General features: G+C 40.5%; 1 protein-coding gene across 1 annotated transcript; it reads left to right on the top strand.

The window, feature by feature from the left end:
• Positions 1 to 3,690: 3,690 nt before the first annotated feature.
• On the top strand, positions 3,691 to 14,071 carry LOC130031443 (putative neuroblastoma breakpoint family member 5). The gene is made up of 8 exons (XM_056122790.1): positions 3,691 to 3,868; positions 6,040 to 6,136; positions 6,586 to 6,800; positions 7,773 to 7,827; positions 8,596 to 8,785; positions 11,590 to 11,638; positions 12,392 to 12,565; positions 13,872 to 14,071. Exons 1-8 carry the CDS (start codon positions 3,691 to 3,693, stop codon positions 14,069 to 14,071), a joined length of 1,158 nt encoding a protein of 385 aa, XP_055978765.1.
• The last annotated feature ends 5,860 nt before the right edge of the window (positions 14,072 to 19,931 follow it).

Raw genomic sequence — 19,931 nt, 5'->3', positions numbered from 1 at the left:
CCATGGCTTTCCTATACGCAAACAGTGAGAGAGAGGAAAGTTATATGAAAAAATCAATCCCGTCCACAATTGTGCCCCAGAAAATCAAGTACCTAGGAATCAGCTTAACTAAGGAAGTAAAGGACCTGTACAAAGAAAACTACAAAACGCTACTTCAGGAAATAAAAGAGGACATGAGGAAATGGAAAGACATCCCCTGCTCATGGGTCGGGAGACTTAACATTGTCAAAATGGCAATACTACCGAAAGCACTGTACAAATTCAATGCAATTCCTATAAGGATACCCATGACATTCTTCAAAGAAATGGAGCAAACACTCCTGAAATTTATATGGAACAATAAACCCCCACGAATAGCTAAAGCAATTCTTGGGAAAAAGAAAATGGGAGGAATCAACCTCCCTAACTTCAAACTTTACTACAAAGCGGTAATAATCAAAACAGCATGGTACTGGAACAAAGGCAGAACTGCAGACCAATGGAACAGAGTTGAATACACTGACATCTCCCCTCAATCATATAATCATCTAATCTTTGATAAAGGTGCAAGAAATGTGAAGTGGAGTAAGGAAAGCCTCTTTAACAAACTGTGCTGGCATCACTGGACGGCTACATGCAAAAAAATGGGCTCAGAACTCTGCCTAACACCATGTACAAAGGTAAGATCAAAATGGATTAAAGACCTCAACATCAGACCAGAAACCATAAGATACATTGAAGACAAAGTTGGTAAAACCCTCCATGACATTGAGGCTAATGGTATGTTCAAAGATGACACGCCACTGGCTGAGCAAGTGAAAACAGAGATAGATAAATGGGACTATCTTAAACTAAGAAGCTTCTGTACCTCCAAAGAAACAGTGACCAAAATAAAAAGACAGTCTACAGAATGGGAAAGAATATTCGCCGAATACACATCTGACAAGGGGTTGATATCAAGGATATACAAAATACTGGTTGAGCTCCACAAGAAGAAAACATCCAACCCCATCCAAAAATGGGGCAATGAAATGAACAGAAACTTTCTCAAAGAAGAAATCCGAATGGCAAAAAAGCACATGAGAAAATGCTCTACATCATTAATCATCAGGGAGATGCAGATCAAAACCACAATGAGATACCATCTCACACCTCAGAGACTGGCCCACATTCAAAAGAACAAAAGCAACCGTTGCTGGCGCGGATGTGGTGAGAAAGGGACACTTCTTCACTGTTGGTGGGAATGCCGACTGCTTCAGCCCTTTTGGAAAACAGTATGGACGTTCCTCAAAAAATTAGAAATTGAACTCCCATTTGACCCAGCGATACCACTCCTGGGAATTTATCCCAGAGAAGCAAAAATGTGTAGCCGAAGTGACATCTGCACTTGTTTGTTCATTGCAGCACTCTTTACAGTAGCCAGAAACTGGAAGAGACCTGAGTGCCCAAGAACAGATGACTGGTTAAAGAAACTTTGGTACATCTACACAATGGAGTACTATGTAGCTCTTAGAAAAGATGAAGTCATGAATTTTACATACAAGTGGTACAATATGGAAAGTATCATGCTAAGTGAAATGAGTCAGAAAGAGAGGGATAGACATAGAAAGATTGCATTCATCTGGGGGATATAAAGTAACAAAATATGAGATTAATACCCAAGAATAGCTGAGATCAGCACCAGGAGAATTACTCCATAACTTAGAGGCCAGCCGGGTATTCTAGGGGAAAGGACAATTCAGATAGAAAGGGCAACACCAAGTGGAGGGTGTTTGGAGGATCCTCCCAGGAGGGGAGATGCAGGTTGAAAGTAGACTGGACTGAACATGTTCACCACTCAATGCCTCTTTTGCTGATCACAACACCCAAAAGGAGAGAGAGAACAAGGGGGAGTGCCCTGCCACAGTGGCAGGGGGGGATGGGGGGATGGGGGGGGAGGGATGTTGTCCTGGTGGTGGAAAGTGGACACTGGTGGAGGGATGGGTATTTGATCGTGGTATGACCGAGATCCAAGCACAAAAATTTGTAAATCTACAACTGTACCTCATGGTGTTTCACTAATAAAATTAAAAAAAAAAAAGAAATAAAAGAAATATCACTGAATAAAAAAAAAAAGTATTTCCTTATCACCTTAATTACTGCCAGGTAGGCCCTAGTTTTCATAAGCACTGTAAAGGTATGGTTTCAATGATCCCTGAGCACAGCAAGTTATGGTTCTAAAGTCAGCTGAGCAGTGTCCAGGAATGGCTCTGTTTTCCCCTACCATAGAACCCCTAGACTGAAATTGGGAAAATTATACGTGGCAGTGGCCCCAGGGTTCCCTGCCATTGAGGTGAAGGCTCAATTAAAATTTCAATGAAATAAAATATTTTTTTACATTTTTTTTACTTGACTTTGAGCAACTACCAGTGATGCTCAGAGGTCGTTCTTGGCACTTCACTCAGGAATTACTCACGTTGGTACTCATATCAGGGGTATCATCTGAGATGCTGGGAATTAAAACTGGTCAGACAGGTGTAGGCCAAGCTCTCCACCCATTCTACTATTGCTAAAGTCCCTAAAATAATGTTCATAAAATGATGTAGTGATTTTACTATCTTCAGAGAAATATTAAGATTTGTTGAAATTGGAGAAGTTGTTGGGTAAATGCGGAGCATAAGGGACCACAAAGAAGAGGGAGGACCTCCCAGAGACAAAGAAACTTCAAGGGAATCTAAGGACAATATAAGAAAATGAAAGGAGGTCCTGGATGAGAAGGACCAAGTGCAGGTAGGGCACTCATCTTGCACGTTGCATGCATGCACCCGAGCCAGGATTGATCCTGTCACTCCATACATAGGGTTCCTGAACCCTATAAGGAGGGATTCCTGAGAGCTGAGCCAGGAGTAAGCTATGAGCACTACTGCGTGTGGACCCCCAACAAAGCAAACAGTTCAGTCCCCCCAAGAAAAACCCACTAAAACACAACACCCCTATTTTACTTCACTAAAGCAAAACAAAGAAATTCAGAAAGTCAGTGAGTGACGAAATGATTGTCATTAGGAAAATAAAATTTCGCACATTCTCTGCTGCCTACAGATACAAGGTGTGCCATGTACCTGCTTTTTGCTGACCTCCTTACATTTTCCAAATCAGCTAACTTACTTTACTTAAAGAATCACAAAAAGCTGCAGAAAATTTTTTTCCACATCTTTTTATATAAAGCTAAGGACGAATCATGAAAGCTTTGTTTAGAGAGTTTAGGAAGGAGTTATCTGTGTGGTGTCAACATACAGAGAGACAACTAGACAAAATGGCTGCCATGCAGGTACTGTCCACTGATTGGGCCCTGCAGCGGATAGAAGGTGCCATGGGCATAGTAGCACCTAGGCAACTGGAAGGTTGGGCTTCCTGGATTCTGTCCCCGCTCAAGATTCCAAGTCTGTTACTGGACTCTAGCTTGCTAGCCGGCACACTGGGTCCTCATTCTGCTGGAGTCTGAGTACAGACATTGTGTGTGACTAACCTCTGGCAACTTGAACCTTGTTCTAGTTGTTTCTCTCAAGTGTTGTGGTGCTAGCTGTTCTTTTCCAACAGTAAGTTGAAAGCTCCTGAATGTTCACCCCCTCAGTCCTGAGAAAATCCGTTCATTCCTTTTTCTTGGATTTAATCAGTCATGTTTTGGGTTTCATTCCACAGTCCTGGTGCTGACATCTCTGCCACACAACTGGCATGGCAGTGCACCTTAGCCCTCTGTGTGAGCCGAGGGACGAATCGACTCTCCTGGATATGAACCAGGAACTTCGTTCCCAGCTGGCGCAATGCAAGCAGGAGTTGAGAGATGTCAAAGAGAACTTGCTTGTATCGGAAGCTACAGCCTATGTTCTGGCCAACCACCTGCAGAAAACCAGTAAGTGTCACAGGGTGGGCCCTGGTCAGGAGAGTGATGAGCTGTCTCCCTTCTAGAAACCAAAAAACTCCGTGGTTTTCCTTTACCCCCTTTATCAAAGTCAGTGTAACTCTGTGACCACATTTCTGAAGAGATACAAGAGAGTGTTTGACTCCATTTCACGGAGGGTGGGAAACTTTCACACTTCCAGTCACTGGTTTACAAGGGTATAGACACAGAAACGTTTAAGGGATGGAATATTCATGGTATTTCAAAGTTGAGGGAGAATTTTTGGGTGGCGATTTCCCAGAGACAATGTGTCACCCATTGTAACCCCCTTGGTCAGCACAAAATGCCATGGTGTGGTAGGTATGATTTTAAGCACCGGGTGAAAATATAACAGTGAGTGTGTAATAAAGTTGGAAGGCATTCATTCGTCACCTCATCCACCATCTTGTAATTTCATAGGTTCAAACAGGACTTAAAGTCCAAGTAGTCTCAGACTCCATTATTCTTATACCTTGAGGTGTTAAGCAACTTTAACATAGCAGTAACTTCATCAACAAAACCTTTCCCGGCTACCCAGTCAGAGAAGAGAGACATGATCAAAGATGGAAGCTGATCAAATAGAAAGCATATTTGATGTTAATGTGGCAAATGGAAATATACAAATCGTATTCCTTGTATAAGATTAAGGTACTCATTTATGGCACAATGAAATGAACTTATGAAGTTCTGTGGTGACTTTACAATGGAATATATTTCACAAGAGGCATATTTTCTTGATTCTTTCTCATTTGGATGTCATTTATCATATTCATACTAGGGATTTCACCTGTCTCGACTGGTCATTCTTTGTAAATGTTTCAGAGTATTTCAGGATACTCAATATCTACACCAGCAGCTCAATCTCTCTTTAATCAGGTGAATCTTTGGCGATAAAGGATGCTCAACATTTGTACCTATGTAGGCTTAGATGTTTGGCCAAGCTGAGAATGAGTCAATGGAGGAATTGTGGGGTTTTGTAGAAACCCAATCCTGTGTATTGCGTAGTCCCTTCCTACCCTGTCCGTCCCACAATTGAAAACCCAATCCCTGTTTATGAAGATGGGGCTTGACCGCCACAGGAATCATGAGCAAGGGGCATTGAGTACTTAGAAAGAGTTATGACACTGGAACTCTGAATTTATGACCTTTTCCTGCCTCTTGGTTCAAGAAATGATGCCCAGTTTTAATGAATGGCAAAGCAAATTGGAACTAGGAAAACACACTTATCCTGGAAGGAATAGCTAATTTTAATGAAACGCAACCCAAGTTTAGTTACTTAATTATAACACATGTATAGGGATATAATAACACATGAATAGGGAAAAAAAGATGGCTTAATCTACTTCACCCATGCCACCTAATATGTCTTATAATAGCCTAACATCTACGTTAAAAAACTGTATTTTATTTATTCTTGTTTAAATATCACTGATATCACTTGCTATTTGATTTCTTTGCCTGTGATCACATCATGAAATTAAATAATATATTTTATTGTGCAAATATTATTATGACTATAGATATTACATAAAAGTATATATTGACTCAATGTATAAAGAAGCTGTGGCAAAAAACAAGTTTTCATCTTCTTTTCAAAATTTTACATACTGTTTTAGGGTTTTGGGGCCATAAGAAGCAATGTGTGCGGCCTAGTCTCGGCTTTGCATTCAGAATGTTTTCCTGATAGGCTCCGGGGGACACATGGGTTGCTGGGGATCAAAACCAGTTGACTGCCTGCAAGCCAGAGGCCTACCCACTATACAATGTCTGGATCCCAAAGTTATCAGCTTTTTAATGGTATAATGTACCCCCAGGGCTTTACTCATGAACCTACAAGGTTTGGTAATTTGGGCCAGGACTGTTTCCGGTGATAAGAATTCAATCTTTGCTAGAGGGTTCATCTAATTGAAGTAACTGACTCCACTGCTACTCTCCGTACTTCGGAAAAAATTCTATATGCAGCTCCAGATAAAAAGTAAATCAAATGCTTTGAGTTTGTTACAGAGCAATGGAATTGTGGAAATTACAGAACACAGTCAATGTTGGGGCTTACTTCATTATTGAATGAATCCTGGTCCTCTCTTGAGGGAAAAGAGCAGTTTCAGACACAACTTGACACAGATAAGTCTCTCTCTTTTTCTCAGACAACGAAGGCTGTAAAGAAATCACCGAATTGGTGTTGGGAGAGAAGCTGCAGTGTGAAGTGAAGAAGTTGGCAGATCGGCTACCTGAGCAGCTCAAGTAAGGAGGGTGTGAGTGGGCTAGCTGGTGGGAAAGCATAATAACCCCTGAAGTGGGACAGGACCAACATTGCTGGTACAAGGGAAGAAATTTCTATGCAGGAACATCTACACAAATATATCTCAATTAAAAAAATTAAAGAAAACAAGTCGAAGCTTGTCACAAAAATGAAAGTCAAACAGAATTTATAATATCATGAATAAGTATTCAATTACTGTGATGTACTATTCTGGTCTTTATTTGCTACTGGATGTCACATCCTATGGACCAGATTGGGTCTTAATGGATAACTGCAAAAACACTCACTGAAATCTTATTCAAAATGTAATGTCTATCACTCATTTTCTTAAAAATAATGTAGGACTACTGCTATTTGTTCAGCCATTGATTATGCTGATTGAACAGTCATCTATTCTGATTCTTAACCCTACTCCAATATGTGTCCTTAGGAAATGTGATATTGTAATGCAGAGCCAGAAACAACAAGTGCTCAACTTAACCCAAAAGTTACAAGATGGGTGGGGTCTCTCCTGCCTACTCCACCAGAGTATCCATCTCCTTCTAACTCAAGAAGACCTGGACAGCTCTCCGGGCCAAGTCTTAAGGCAGAAAATGGCTGAAATGCAGGGTCTGGTAGAGCATCTCATCAGCAAGCTCAGTCCCGGTGAGTCAGTCACACCACCCACTGCACTGAGCCCCAGGTCACCTGCTTATAGTGGACTCACACCTTCAGCAATAATGGTCTCACAAGCCCTTTTGGCTTTTAAATTTCTCTTAGGGGCTAGAGCCATAATACAATTGGTGGATGATTCCCTTGCCTGCAGCCTGCTTGGGTTTGATCCCTGGTATCTCCTACGCACCACTGAGCACTGACAGGAGTGATTCCTGAGTGCTGAGCCTGGAATAAGCACTGAGCACTGCTTGGTTGGCCCAATAACCAAAAATAACATCATATCCCACCTCAATAGGCCAGAGAGAGAGAGAGAGAGAGAGAGAGAGAGAGAGAGTGCAGCAGACAGAGTGCTTGCCTTCTGTGTCTGACTTGGTTTCCATCCTTGAAAAAAGAGCCCCACCACCAGTGTTCCCTAGGTGTTGAGACAAGTGTTAGCCCTGTGAATCCCTTGTGAAAATAAAGTGAAATAAAACAATCCAAAAATCTGAGATCACATTTGGGCTAACAGAAGATGAACTTCATGGAGTGCTGTGAATTAGCTAGAAGGCCGATATAATTTATAACAGGAATCAATATTCTCTCCGTGGAAAGAAGGGACATCATAAGACTGTTGGGAAGGTTCTGAGAGTCCATGCTTCTGACGAAAATTGTTTCACAAGAGAGAAAAGTGATAGGAGGAAATCTGGAATTTTTATATTGTCAAAAGCAATAAAATTTTAAGAAAAATTGTCATTGAGAGCTTGTAATGATTTTGATCTGCAATTTCAGGCTAATAAAATTGATGCATCTGAGATTCATGCCACAGACTACCCTTAACACATGCAAATGATTATCAGCGAAATGATATTTGTAATTACAGTTTTCGTATTTCACTTACTGCATTCTATATCCAGTAAATACAGGATTTCTAGTAAGTTCCATGGGAAATAGGTGAATGTGTATTTATGAATTTCTTTTTTGCAGAAAATACTGAAGAGGAACAAGAAGGAGAGGAAACTGTAGATTCAAGCAAAATAAGGTAAGGTAGAATTATTAAATGCCAAACAGATAAAGAATGCACAAATTACAAGAGTTTGTCAGCAAGAAAGTTTCGTGTGACCAAGACGTGAAAACCTGTTTGTAGGGCAGAAGTGAGAAATCACTTCAATTCAGTCAATCCATGAAGAATGCTTGTTACTTAGTTTTTTTTATTGTATGCTGTACCTGTATTTATGAAGGCATAAGCAGCCCTCTAAAGGTTTACTGCACACACCAAAAGTACCTATTTTCTCCAATCAATAAACCACTGGGTCAGAGTCCTTTCTGCCTGAATCTAATGTAGATTCAGTAGTATGACATTAACTAGCAAAGTATTTCTGAAAAAAATTGTGAATGATTTTAAAGCTGAGGACTTCTCTATAATAATGAAGAGAGGCATGACTATCCTAATATCACCTGGAATCTATTCTACCTCATAAGCTGCTTCATCTAGTTTATTGCAATCTTCTGTCCAAAATGACTTCAGACAGTTGCAAAACCTGGGATGGATCTGTGGTGTGTGTCTCTGGTTGTACCACACTGGATACTTAAGTCTAACTTCTCAGGAGAAGTCATGGAGTTAGTGCACTGACCATTTTCTCATGTCTTTCTCATGTATCTTTTACTCATGAACACTGACAGCCCAACGGTGCAACTTTGATAGAAGAACACTTTGAGCAGAAACACTGTGATGTTCCCATCAGAACAAGTGAGGAAAGTAAGTGATGAGATCACCTGGGTTCACCCTTGTCTCTTCTATTTGGCACAGTATGAATATGGAGGAGAAGAAAAGGGAAGTCCTGAGTGAAGAGGACACTGTGAACCTGACAAGCAATTTGGAAATATCTTCCAGCTATGAACAGTCCAACATCCAGGGTGAAATGACAACTGAAGAAAATACAACTGTGCTTTCAGGTAGCCTAATCATTCTTGTTTCCTACAGAATGAAAAGGAGCAAGGTAAATCCAACTCCTCTGGCTAGATCCAATACTAACCTATAAAATTGAACCAGCCTCTAGGAGTGTCATGAAATCGTTTTTCCAAAAGTGAGTGAATGTTGTAATCCTATCCAATTTCACATCCCTTTCAGTTGGCCCTTCTGTCACATAAATAGAGCCTGAGCAACAATGACACACTCACATACACTTCTTTCCCTGCTGCAGGGAACATATCTTTCAGAAGTCTTCTCTTGAATAAAGTATTCACGTACCATGTATGCTCTCATTTTCTTCAAATCCTGAAGGTCCCACTTACATTTGTTTACGTAAGGATGTTCAGCCTCTTCAGAATGTGAAGAGATTACCTTCTGTGTCTATTCACATCAACCCAGAGTGAATATCTTCTAGAAATGATCCTATGTCTTAAGTCCCTCAGTATCAATCACCCCTAGTACTAATGTGCCCACAATCTTCCACCACTGTTTCCTTGCCCCTTCTTGTCTGGTGTTCTGTCCCCAACTCAATTCCATTCACTGCTCATTAAGGCCTTTCCGGTCCATGCAACAGCCAGGTGCATTTAAAATATCAATATTCTAACCACACATCACCACAAGTGCTATGACAAATTAGCACAGCATGTAGATCCTTTTCTGGTGAACCTACTAACAGTTATCTCCTGATGATCGCTGCCCCTTTGATTCTTTTTAAAAATAATATCTTTATTTATTTTTGGGGGGTATCCCACCCGGCAATGCTCAGGAGTTACTCCTGGTTCTGTACTCAGGAATTACTCCTGTGGTGCTCGAGAGACCTTATGGGATGCCAGGGATTGAATCCCGGTTGGCCGATTGCAAGGTAAATGCGCTATCCACTGTACTATTGTTCCTGTTCATTTTGTTTCAACTTCTCCTTCTCATCTTCCTCCTCCTCCTCCTCCTTCTCCTCCTTTTTTCTTCTTCATAGAATCACCATGATGTATAGTTACACATTTTTCATGATTGAATTTCAGTCATACAATGATTGAACACCCATCCCTCTACCGGTGTATACTTTTCCACCACAAATGTCCCCAGTATCTTTCCCACTCCACCCCACCTCCTAACTTCATGGCAGACAATTTCCTTCTTATTTTCTCTCTAGGGCTGGGATGATAGCACAGCAGTAGGGCGTTTGCCTTGCATGCACCGACCAGGGTTCGATTCCTCCGCCCCTCTCGGAGAGCCCAGCAAGCTACTGAGAATATCTCGCCGGCACGGCAAAGCCTGGCAAGCTACCCGTGAAATATTCAATATGCCAAAAAACAGTAACAACAATTCTCACAATGGAGACGTTACTGGGTCTGCTTGAACAAATCGATGAGCAATGGGAAGACAGTGCTACAGTGCTACAGTACTACTCTCTCTCTACCTTTTGGCATTATGGTTTGCAATACAGATATTAACAGGTCATCATGTTTGGTTCTTTGTCTACTTTCATCACACATCTCCCATTCGCCTCCAACCATCATTGACTTTCTGATCCCTTCTCTATCCAAGCTGCCTTCTCCCCTAGCTCATGAAGCAGTCTTCCAACCGTGGAGCTATATTCCTGGCTATTGTCTCTGCTCTCCTTGGGGGTTAGTTTCATATTATGTTGTTTTATATTCCACAAATGAGTGCACTCATTCTTTGTCCCTCTCTTTTTGGCTCATTTCATTTAACATGATACTTTTCATGACAACCCACTTATAAGCAAATTTCATGAGTTCATCTTTACTAACAGCTGCATAGTATTCCTTTGTGTAGATGTACCAAAGTTTTTTCAATCATTTTCCTGTTCTTGGGCACTCGGATTGTTTCTAGATTCTGGCTATTGCGAACTGTGTTGCAATGAACATACAGGTACAGATGTCTTTTCTACTGTACATTTTTGCACCCCCAGGATATATTTCCAGAACTTGTACTGCTGGGTCATATAGAAGCTCAATTTCTAGTTTGATGAGGAATGACCTTATTGTTATTCAGAAGGGCTCGACCCGTTGGCAATCCCACCAACAATGAAAGATAATCCCATTCTTGCTACATCTGTGCCAGCATATCTTTTCTTGTTCTTTTTGATGTGTGCCAGTCTCTGTGGTGTACGAGGATTTCTTATTGTTATTTTGATTTGCATCTCCCTGATGATTAGTGATGTAGAGCCTTTTTTTAAAGGTGCTTTTTGTCTACGTGTTACTCTACCTCTGCATTGGCTGTGTCCTATTCTTATCGCTACCATCTTTAGTGTGTCTATCCTCTATCTCGGTCCAGAAGGAGTAATCTAGTGTCCAGGCACCACTACATAGTCCATTACTTTGCTCAAGACTTTCCATGAAGCAAAGCTCTGACCTCCCTCATACCAAGAATGGCCAGTTTCTATGGAGCAGCAAATATTCATTCATTTTTATTCTGTGCTTTCTGAATATCCATCCATTAGTCTTATGGGATGGAATGTTCTGCTACACTATCTGTAACTAGCATGTCCAATATGAAACAGTTAGGTACTGACAAAATTCATATAAATACAGGAAGACTATTGCTCATGGATTTTGGAAAGAGGTTTAATATTTCACAGAACTGCAGAAATCTATTGTGTTGTTTTGTTAGCCAGCATAATAGATACTTCCCAAAATTCAGGAAAGCCAATCAAGTGAGTTCTTACATTCCCTTGTCTCACAATATCTTATTGTCTTGTGCTATTACAATATCCTGTTCTCTCAGTGAAGGTGTCTCTAAGATCATATAGACACTAACATTTTAATTTATAAAAGGTATCCGGCTTTTATAACCATTGCATTTATTTATTTTTAGGAAAAGACACTTATCCTGAGCAAAGAGATGAAGAACAATTCTATGCCAGGTAACTATGAATAATATGGATCTTAAAATCAAAGGAACAATCACTAAATGTATCCAATGGTAACACTGCTATTCTCAGTTCTAGGAATTTGTGCTGAATATTCCTAGTCATTAACCCAACTATGAATATGAGTCCTGAGTGACAATATTTATGTAACCCTAGCACAGACCATTACATGACTTAGTGACATGTCTTCAGCTACTGCAGCAGTGCTGATGAGTCACAGGAGTTTGGGCACTGTACTACTGTTTATCAAATAGTCACTGCACTAGCCTTTATTTGAGTGCTGTTTGGTGTTGTCAACCGGGGTGTGGTAAAGAATGGGAACAGAAATTCATTCATATTTGTCACAGGGGAAAATGTACTTGGAAGACCCAAAGGATCCCACCAGTAAATTTTAAACAAGACAATGTTCATGTGGTTGTTGAATGGACATTTCACAAAAACTGTTGAAAAGATTCAAAGTCATATTACAGTTTTTTGATGGGCTCCTTGTAATTAATAACAATTCTGAGATGAAATGAAACAGATTGCTTCCTCAGAAAATCTACTCTTCTCTGTGCACTCAGTACCTCCATGTTGCGTACACACCCTTTGTCACTCTTTCATTACAGAACCCAAATAGAGCAAAGTAGATAATATTAAGAGAAGTTACCATGATTATTATATACTTAATCTTCCATCAAACTGACCTACTTCTCTGTTTACCAATTCCATTGCTTTGTTTTTGCACCAGTCCTCCATTATCCATAGTGGACAAGAGCTTGTTGAGTGATGAAGAAGACAATGAAGATACAAAATACAGGCTTGATGAAGTATATCTTATGCCTTCTGATAATTATGATCTCTCAGTTCCCTACAAGCCTTCTATCTACTCTAGAGAGGCATGTTATGAACGGGAAGGCTTTTCAACGGTGAACAGACAGGGTGAGCAAAACCACCTCAAAGCACCTAAAAGCTCCTGCTGAATTTCTCAGAGCTTCTTTTCTTTCACTCCGACAAACTTTAGCAGCTAGAGTTGTAACTCTGAAAACATATAGAGTATATTCCTTCTGGATGAAATTACATTCCTGGTCTAATATTTATAAGTATAACATAGGTCAAATAAATTTCTGTCTCTGATTACCCCAAATGGTGAAACCCCATCTCTTAACTGCAAGCTTTGGCAACTGTTAAAGCTTTATAGTAGAATGGCGTGTAGGGACAAAGTTCAGTGGAGGCAAAGGTGTTGAAACTTTGCTACTTGCCACAACTTCTCTATACATTGAGTGAGAGATGTACATCTTCAAAAAGTTTTTCCCCGCACACCCAGTGATGTTCAGGGGTTACTATTGAATCTGTGCTGAGCAATTACTCCTGGTGAGCTGGAGAGACCCTCTGGGACTCTATGGGTGAATAACTTGCCAGGCTGGCACAATCTTAACTCCTTAGCGACCCTCTGTCTCCAATCACAATATTGTTGTTATTGCACATGACTTAATTCGAAATTGGGAGGATGGCTCTAGTGACAGTACAGTAGGCAGAATCTTGCCCTTACATGGAGGTAAAGGGTTGGATACCAGGCATTCCATATGGCTCCCTGAATGCCGAGTTGGATATTTGGCCTGAGAACAGTGGGAAGTGGCTTGCACACACAAAACAACCTATAAAAATTGAAGCAAGAGAAGAAAAATGGAGGAAGTATGTGTTCACCAGGCTGTCCAGGGTGGAAAAAGCAAGCAAAGGGACATGGAGACAAATAATTTAGATATGTTTCTCTACATGTTTTTTTAAATGTTCATTTTGTTATTAACAAAATATTTGTTTTTTATGTTTATTATCTTGATATTCAATCAGTTGGTCCTGGCAATATGTGCTTCTGTATATCTATATATTTGTCTGTCTCGCTCTATCTTTTATTCTTTTGATTTTTTGCCACATGCAGGAGTGGTCTTCGCTGTTTGTTCAGGAATCACTTTCCTGAGCTTTAGGATCGCATGTGGTGCTAGTGATTAAAGCTCCTATTCAAGGCAACTTCCCTTCCTCCACTACTCTCAATAGCCCAATCCTGGCATCATTTATAAAGAAGGCAGAGTGAGAAAGACCATTAGAAATAAAGATGACAAAAGTGTCTCTATCTGCTTCACGCCACACTGGACTTAGAGATTGCTTTTCTTATATTTTTACTTGAGGTCAATCATGAGTAGATCAATAAGACTGTAAGACTACAATGAAGTTGTCATTTTATTTTTAGCAGTGGCCTTCGAAGTCACCGTCAGCCCACTGAACCCTGATCCTAGGCTGGAAATTGCAGATTCGTTTGCCAGCAAATCTACCTGCGAGCTAAGTGAGGAAATCATCGCTTTTGGTTCCATGAAATGGAAGGAAATGAAAAGAAAATTTCGCTTTAGTACCCGGAGACTAGCCTGCCGATTCCCAGGCCTCCAAACTTAGGGTAAGAAAGTCTCTAGAACAAGGAATCTTAGATGGATTCTTCCTTAGAGCTGCCTTTTGGATATTTAAGTTGATCAGAGTTTTTCCCTTCTTTGGGTCTATTGACTCCGCAGCTGTTGCTGTCTCTTTCTGGTCTTACTAGTGATTCCCACAGGGATGACCCTCTGCCAAGCCTTCGAACTCTATCTCTTCTTTGCACCCTGAACTTTGCTGTGTACCTGTCATTGTCCTCACTCCTTCTCATTTTTCCTCACAATCACATGGAACCTCTTAATTGGCTATGGATGCCAAGTTACTGACTCCTGGATAGGTCTGAGAAATCCCTCCATAGTCAGAGAAATAAAGAGAAGTGCGTGCTGAGGAAAGAGCGGAGGGATCTGGCAAAACCTCTGTAGCAGCACAGCCTTCTACTTGTGGGTGGCTACAAGATCAGCCCCCTATTTCCTTCACCAGAGCCTGCATGTAGCTTTCAGGGGAACTTCTTCTAATTTGTGCATAAGGGCTTTCTATTTACTTCCCTGATGCCTTTGTCAAAGTGCAAGGCTCTGTCCAAGAGACACCTCAGGACTGATATCCATTAGGAGGGTCAGAAATGTCAGACAGATGTGTCAGGTTAGCCACAGATGGCATAAGGTACAGAGTTTCCACTCATTATGCAAACACAGCAGGAAAGGTTACATTCATCCACATGGATCTGCTGAGATGTAGAGCAGGAATGTCTTCAATTGATAGTGAATACTTTGTGTTCTCTGCAGCGAAAGGGTGAACAGGGTGGATAGTCTGCAGATGGGAAGAAATTTTAAAGCTTTCATAATGAAATTACCTGGAAACTTCATTACAATTATCTGTGAAATATGTAGATGCCCAGCTTGAATAAATGTTTTGCAAGATCCAAATGAAGCGTTTACAGAAAATACATTGCTGTCAGTGAAGAGTGCGGGGATGAAGCATCAGACAGGACTGGGCTGAGGGATGGGAAGAGGGTTGGGAGCACTGCTGCAGCAGGGCTGAACATTGTATCTTCACATCCATACCCGGATCTTGAACACCACTGTAGTCCTATCACTTATGCTATATATATATGTATATATATATGCACATATATGTATATATGCTTGCTTATATATATATGTACACACACATATATTCAAACATATCCATGATGCCCACTCAAGAACGTGGAGTCACACATCTGTTATATGAGTAACAGAATAAACAAATGATGGTCAAAGGCTCTGTAGCAGCCCTTTACCTTTGGAGTATCAATGGGTTGGAGTCAAGGTCAGGTGTCCAGTTCCATTCCCTGAGGGTCTTTTAGGTTGCAGAGCTATTTCTTCTACCTGATTTTCTCCTCTACCCACCGTGAAATCCCTTAACTTTTCCTCAAGAAAATATTCAATCAGTATCTCCTGATTCATTCTCCACGTGGCCACCCTTCCACTTAGCCATCCTTTCAGACTCAGTAATCAGTAGCACTTCAAAGACTAACATTTGATTTCTTTCTCTCCTTATTTTAGACGACAAGAAGTCTGAAATTAATTGTGGTGTCTCTCCGAACACACCTTATCATAGAAGTACTAAGAAATTTAGTGACAATTAGTTTAATATTGTTCCAATAGACACTTTCTAATTATACTTTTTGTAACCATTTGCCATTGTTTCAGGATACCCTGCCCCTTAAAGTATCTGATTTACAGTTGTACATAGGAAATTCCCTATTTCCCATGCCCCATATTGAATGTGTCAGCATTGTGCTATGGAAAGAAACATTCCATTATCCTTTAATATCAATAAAATGATATCAAAACCAATAAAAACTATAAATTCCTTAATCAAATGTCTGTTTTCCTTCATCTCTTTGACTTTCACAATTAGGTATTTTATCTCAGACTATCATAGTAAGGTGAGTGTATTCCAATATGACATTGCTCTAAATCAAACTGGGCAAAGGACTTAAATGAAAAAGAATAGCAATATTTCACTTCAATATACAAAATCCAAGCCCTCACATGTTTGGACCTACAGGATACAGGGTCTAATTTGGGATAAATGTGCTAAACAGATAGAGGAAGAATAGCACAAAAGAGAGGTGAAAGGCAAACACAGAGTTTGGAGTGTTCTGATGGAACTGGGTGTACCTAGGAGCACTGTTTTGGGTGAAATTCAATAAGCCTAAGCTCCATGTGGTGATGGGGGTGAGGGTTGGGATAAAGGACAGACCAATGTTACTTCTTAAAATGCTTAGAACTATAAGCTAACACAGTGGCATCCTGGGTTCTAGGAATCTGAACTGAATAATCCCATGTATTAAGAAAGGGCTGGAGCAATAGCACAGCGGGTAGGGCGTTTGCCTTGCACGCAGCCAACATGGTCGACCCGAGTTCGATTCCTCCGCCCCTCTCGGAGAGCCCAGCAAGCTACTGAGAGTATTCGATATGCCAAACACAGTAATAACAAAGTCTCCAATGGAGACGTTACTGGGCCCGCTCGAGCAAATCGACGATCAACGGGAGGGCCTTTACCTTACCTTTTATTAAGAAATAATGTCCTTGACCTATATCTATTTTCACTGTTACTCTTGTATAGAACTTGCTTATTAAGTAAATATTTGTCGTCAACTGCCTCGGCATACTGATGATTCCAAGATGTGTACAGTTTAATGTTGTCACCTTTGAAAAAGTCAATCATAATTCTGATGCAACACGTCATTTTTGATTTGGTCATAGTGGGTATATATCGTGGAAAGGAAAGGGACTGGAAATTTGCACAGAATACATCAGATAAAGGGTTGATATGCAAGATCCAGAAAGCACTCACCAAACTTAACAACGCAAAAGTCTGATGACTCTATCCATAACTGAGGTGAGAGGACAGACATTTCCCCAAAGAAGATATATGGAAGGCCAATAGGAATATAAAAAAGTGCTTATCATCTCATGATTAGGGAGATGCAAATCAAAAACAACATTGAGAGATAATCTCATGTCACTGAAAATAGCACATATCAAGAAGTCTGAAAAAACCTAGTGTTCGTGAAGTTGTGGAAAGAAATGAACCTTCCTCACTGTTAGTGGGAATGTTGTCTAATTCAGCCTCTTTGGAGAGCAATATGGTTAGTTCTTTCGTGGCCACGTCACATTTTATATATATTTTTCTTTTTTTGTTTAATCATTGTGAAATATACCCTTATAGACAGCTGATGCAATTCATAACAAGTGATACAAAATAAATAATCTAGCATCTGCCTGTGGGGCCGCCTTGAGTGGTGATAGGAAACGTCAAAATAATGGTGGTGGGAAGTTGTAATGGTGGTGGGATGGTGTTGAAATATTGAATGTAACCAATTACAGTGAACAACACCCAAAAGGAGAGAAAGAACAAAAGGGAATACCCTGCCACAGAGGCAGGGTAGGATGGGAGCATGGGGGTGGGAGAGATACAGGGACCCGTGGTGGTGGAAAATGGGCACTGGTGGAGGGATGGGTACTGGATCATTGTATAACTGAAACCCAAGCACAAAAATTTGTAAGTCTACAACTGTACCTCATGGTGTTTCACTAATAAAAATTAAAAAACAAATTTCGAGTGCCTGGGAACAGATCATTGATTAAAGAAAGTTAGGTACATCTGCAAAATGGAATACTATGCAGCTGTTAGAAAAGATGAAGTCAAGAAATTTGCATATACATGGATCAACATAGAAAGTATCATGTTAAGTGAAATGAGTCAGAAAGAGAGGGACAGGCATAGAAAGACTGCACTCATCTGTGGAATATAAAGTAACAAAATGGGACACTAACACCCAAGTATAGTAGAGATAAGGATTAGGAGGTCTGCTCCAAGGCTTGGAAACCGGCCTCAAATGCTGGGAGAAAAGGCAGCTCAGATAGAGACGGATCACCAAGTAAAGGATGTGGGGAGGAACAATTCAGGTTGAAAGATGCGTGCCGAAACTAGACTAAAGATCGAACATGATGGTTGCTCAGTACCTCTATTGCAAACCACAATACCCAAAAGTAGAGAGAGAACAAAAGGGAATGCCCTGCCACAGAAGTGGGGTAGGGGGATGGGGTGGTGGTGGTGGGAGTGATACTGGGATCATTTGTGGTGGAGAATGGGCACTGGTGGAGTGATGGGTACTCGATCATTGTACGACTGAAGCGCAAGCACGGAAGTTTGTAAGTCTGTAACTGTACCTCACAGTGATTCACTATTAAAATTTTTTTTAAAAATGTATTTTATTTATTCTTTACACATCAATTATATCACCTGACATTTATTTCTCTGTCTTTATGCTCCCTTTACTACATTAAAGTATATGTTTTATAATTACTATAATATTATTTTATTATAGTTGTTATAGGCTGGAACAATAGCACAGCGGGTAGGACATTTGCCTTGTACGTGGACAATCCGGGTTAGATTCCTCCATTCCTCTTGGAGAGCCAGGTAATCTACTGAGAGTATCTCGCCCACACGGCAAAGCCTGACAAGCTACCCGTGATGTATTTGATATGCCAAAAACAATAACAAGAAGTTTCACAATGGAGACAATACTGGAACCCGCTTGAGCAAATTGATGAACAACGGGATGAACAGCTTTAGTGCTAAAGTGCTACAGTTATCACTTTAAAGTTTATATTCAATTAATGTACGAAGAAACTGTGGCAAATGGCAAGTTTTCAGCTTATTCTTTTCAAAATTTGTATCTATTTTTGGGGGCTACAGAGAGCAATAATTAGGGACTAGTCCTGCCTCTGCACTCAGAATATACTACTGATAGGCTCAGGGATTGTATGGGTTGCTCAGATTACACCAGGTTGGCTGCATGCAAGGTAAGAGCCCTACCTGCTGTACTATGTCTCCAGTCACAAGTCATCACTATTTAGTGGCTTAATGTATGCCCAGGGCTTTTCTGAGAAACCTATAAAGGTTGGTGATTTGGGCCAAGATTCAGTCAGTTTCACATGATATAAATTCAAAGTTTGGTAGATGGTTAATCTAACTGAAGTAAATGTCTTCATGGCTGTCTTACTTTGGAAGCAGTTCCTATATCCAGATCCACACTGAATGATAAGCAAATGCTTTTAGTTTGGTATGGAGGAATGGCGCTGTGGAAGTTCCAGAACATATTCAATGTTGGAGTTACCTTATTGTTCGATGAACCTGCTCTTCCCTTGAGGGGAAAAAAAGCAGTTTCAGGCACAGCTTACCACAGAGGTAGGTCTCTCTCTCTTTTTCTCAGAAAACAAAGACTGCAAAGCCATCATTGAATCAGTGCTGGGAAAGAAGCTGCAGTGTGAAGAGAAGTTGGCAGATCAGGTCGGCCTACCTGAACAGCTCAGGGAAGGAGGGTGTGAGCAGGTTGCATGTTGGGTAAGCATAAGAATCTCAGAAGTGAGACAGGAACTACTTTGCCAGTACAGGGGAAGAAATTTCTATGCAGGAACATCTACACAAATGTAGCTCTAAAACTTAGACAATGACAACTTGCTGAGTTACATAACCCATCAGAATTCACATCATTAGTATTTCTGTTCAATTTTGGTTGAAATTCACACAATTTATAGAAGGGCAAATGTAGGTCAACACACAGTGGTCCTTCTGACTGGATAGAACTTATGTTACTTTTTGGCTAAGAATACTGCCTTCTGGCTTTCTCTCTGTCTCTGTCTGTCTCTCTTTGTCTTTGCCTCTGCTCTTCCTCCCTTCCTCCTTCCTTTTTCTTTAACTCTTGAAACCCTTTCAGTTGTGGGTCCTTATAGATGCTTGACGTACAAAAAGAAGTGCGGAAAGTAAGGAACATTCATCAAAATAGGTTTATAGTATCCTAAGAGAGAAGGGACCATAATGATTAAAA

The sequence above is a fragment of the Sorex fumeus genome, unplaced genomic scaffold, assembly GCF_029834395.1.
Source record: "Sorex fumeus unplaced genomic scaffold, SorFum_2.1 ptg000047l, whole genome shotgun sequence".
Classification (NCBI taxonomy): Eukaryota; Metazoa; Chordata; class Mammalia; order Eulipotyphla; family Soricidae; genus Sorex; species Sorex fumeus.
Note: the sequence above shows the minus strand (reverse complement) of the source record. Positions and strands in the feature narration are given on the sequence as shown.

Bases quoted from the DNA above. Each gene is read 5' to 3' on its own strand.
- LOC130031443 (XM_056122790.1), top strand. From the start codon at position 3,691: ATGGCAGTGCACCTTAGCCCTCTGTGTGAGCCGAGGGACGAATCGACT. The intron at 6,137-6,585 runs GTAAGGAGGGTG...ATGTGTCCTTAG, and splicing joins CGGCTACCTGAGCAGCTCAA to GAAATGTGATATTGTAATGC. The intron at 6,801-7,772 runs GTGAGTCAGTCA...TCTTTTTTGCAG, and splicing joins CATCAGCAAGCTCAGTCCCG to AAAATACTGAAGAGGAACAA.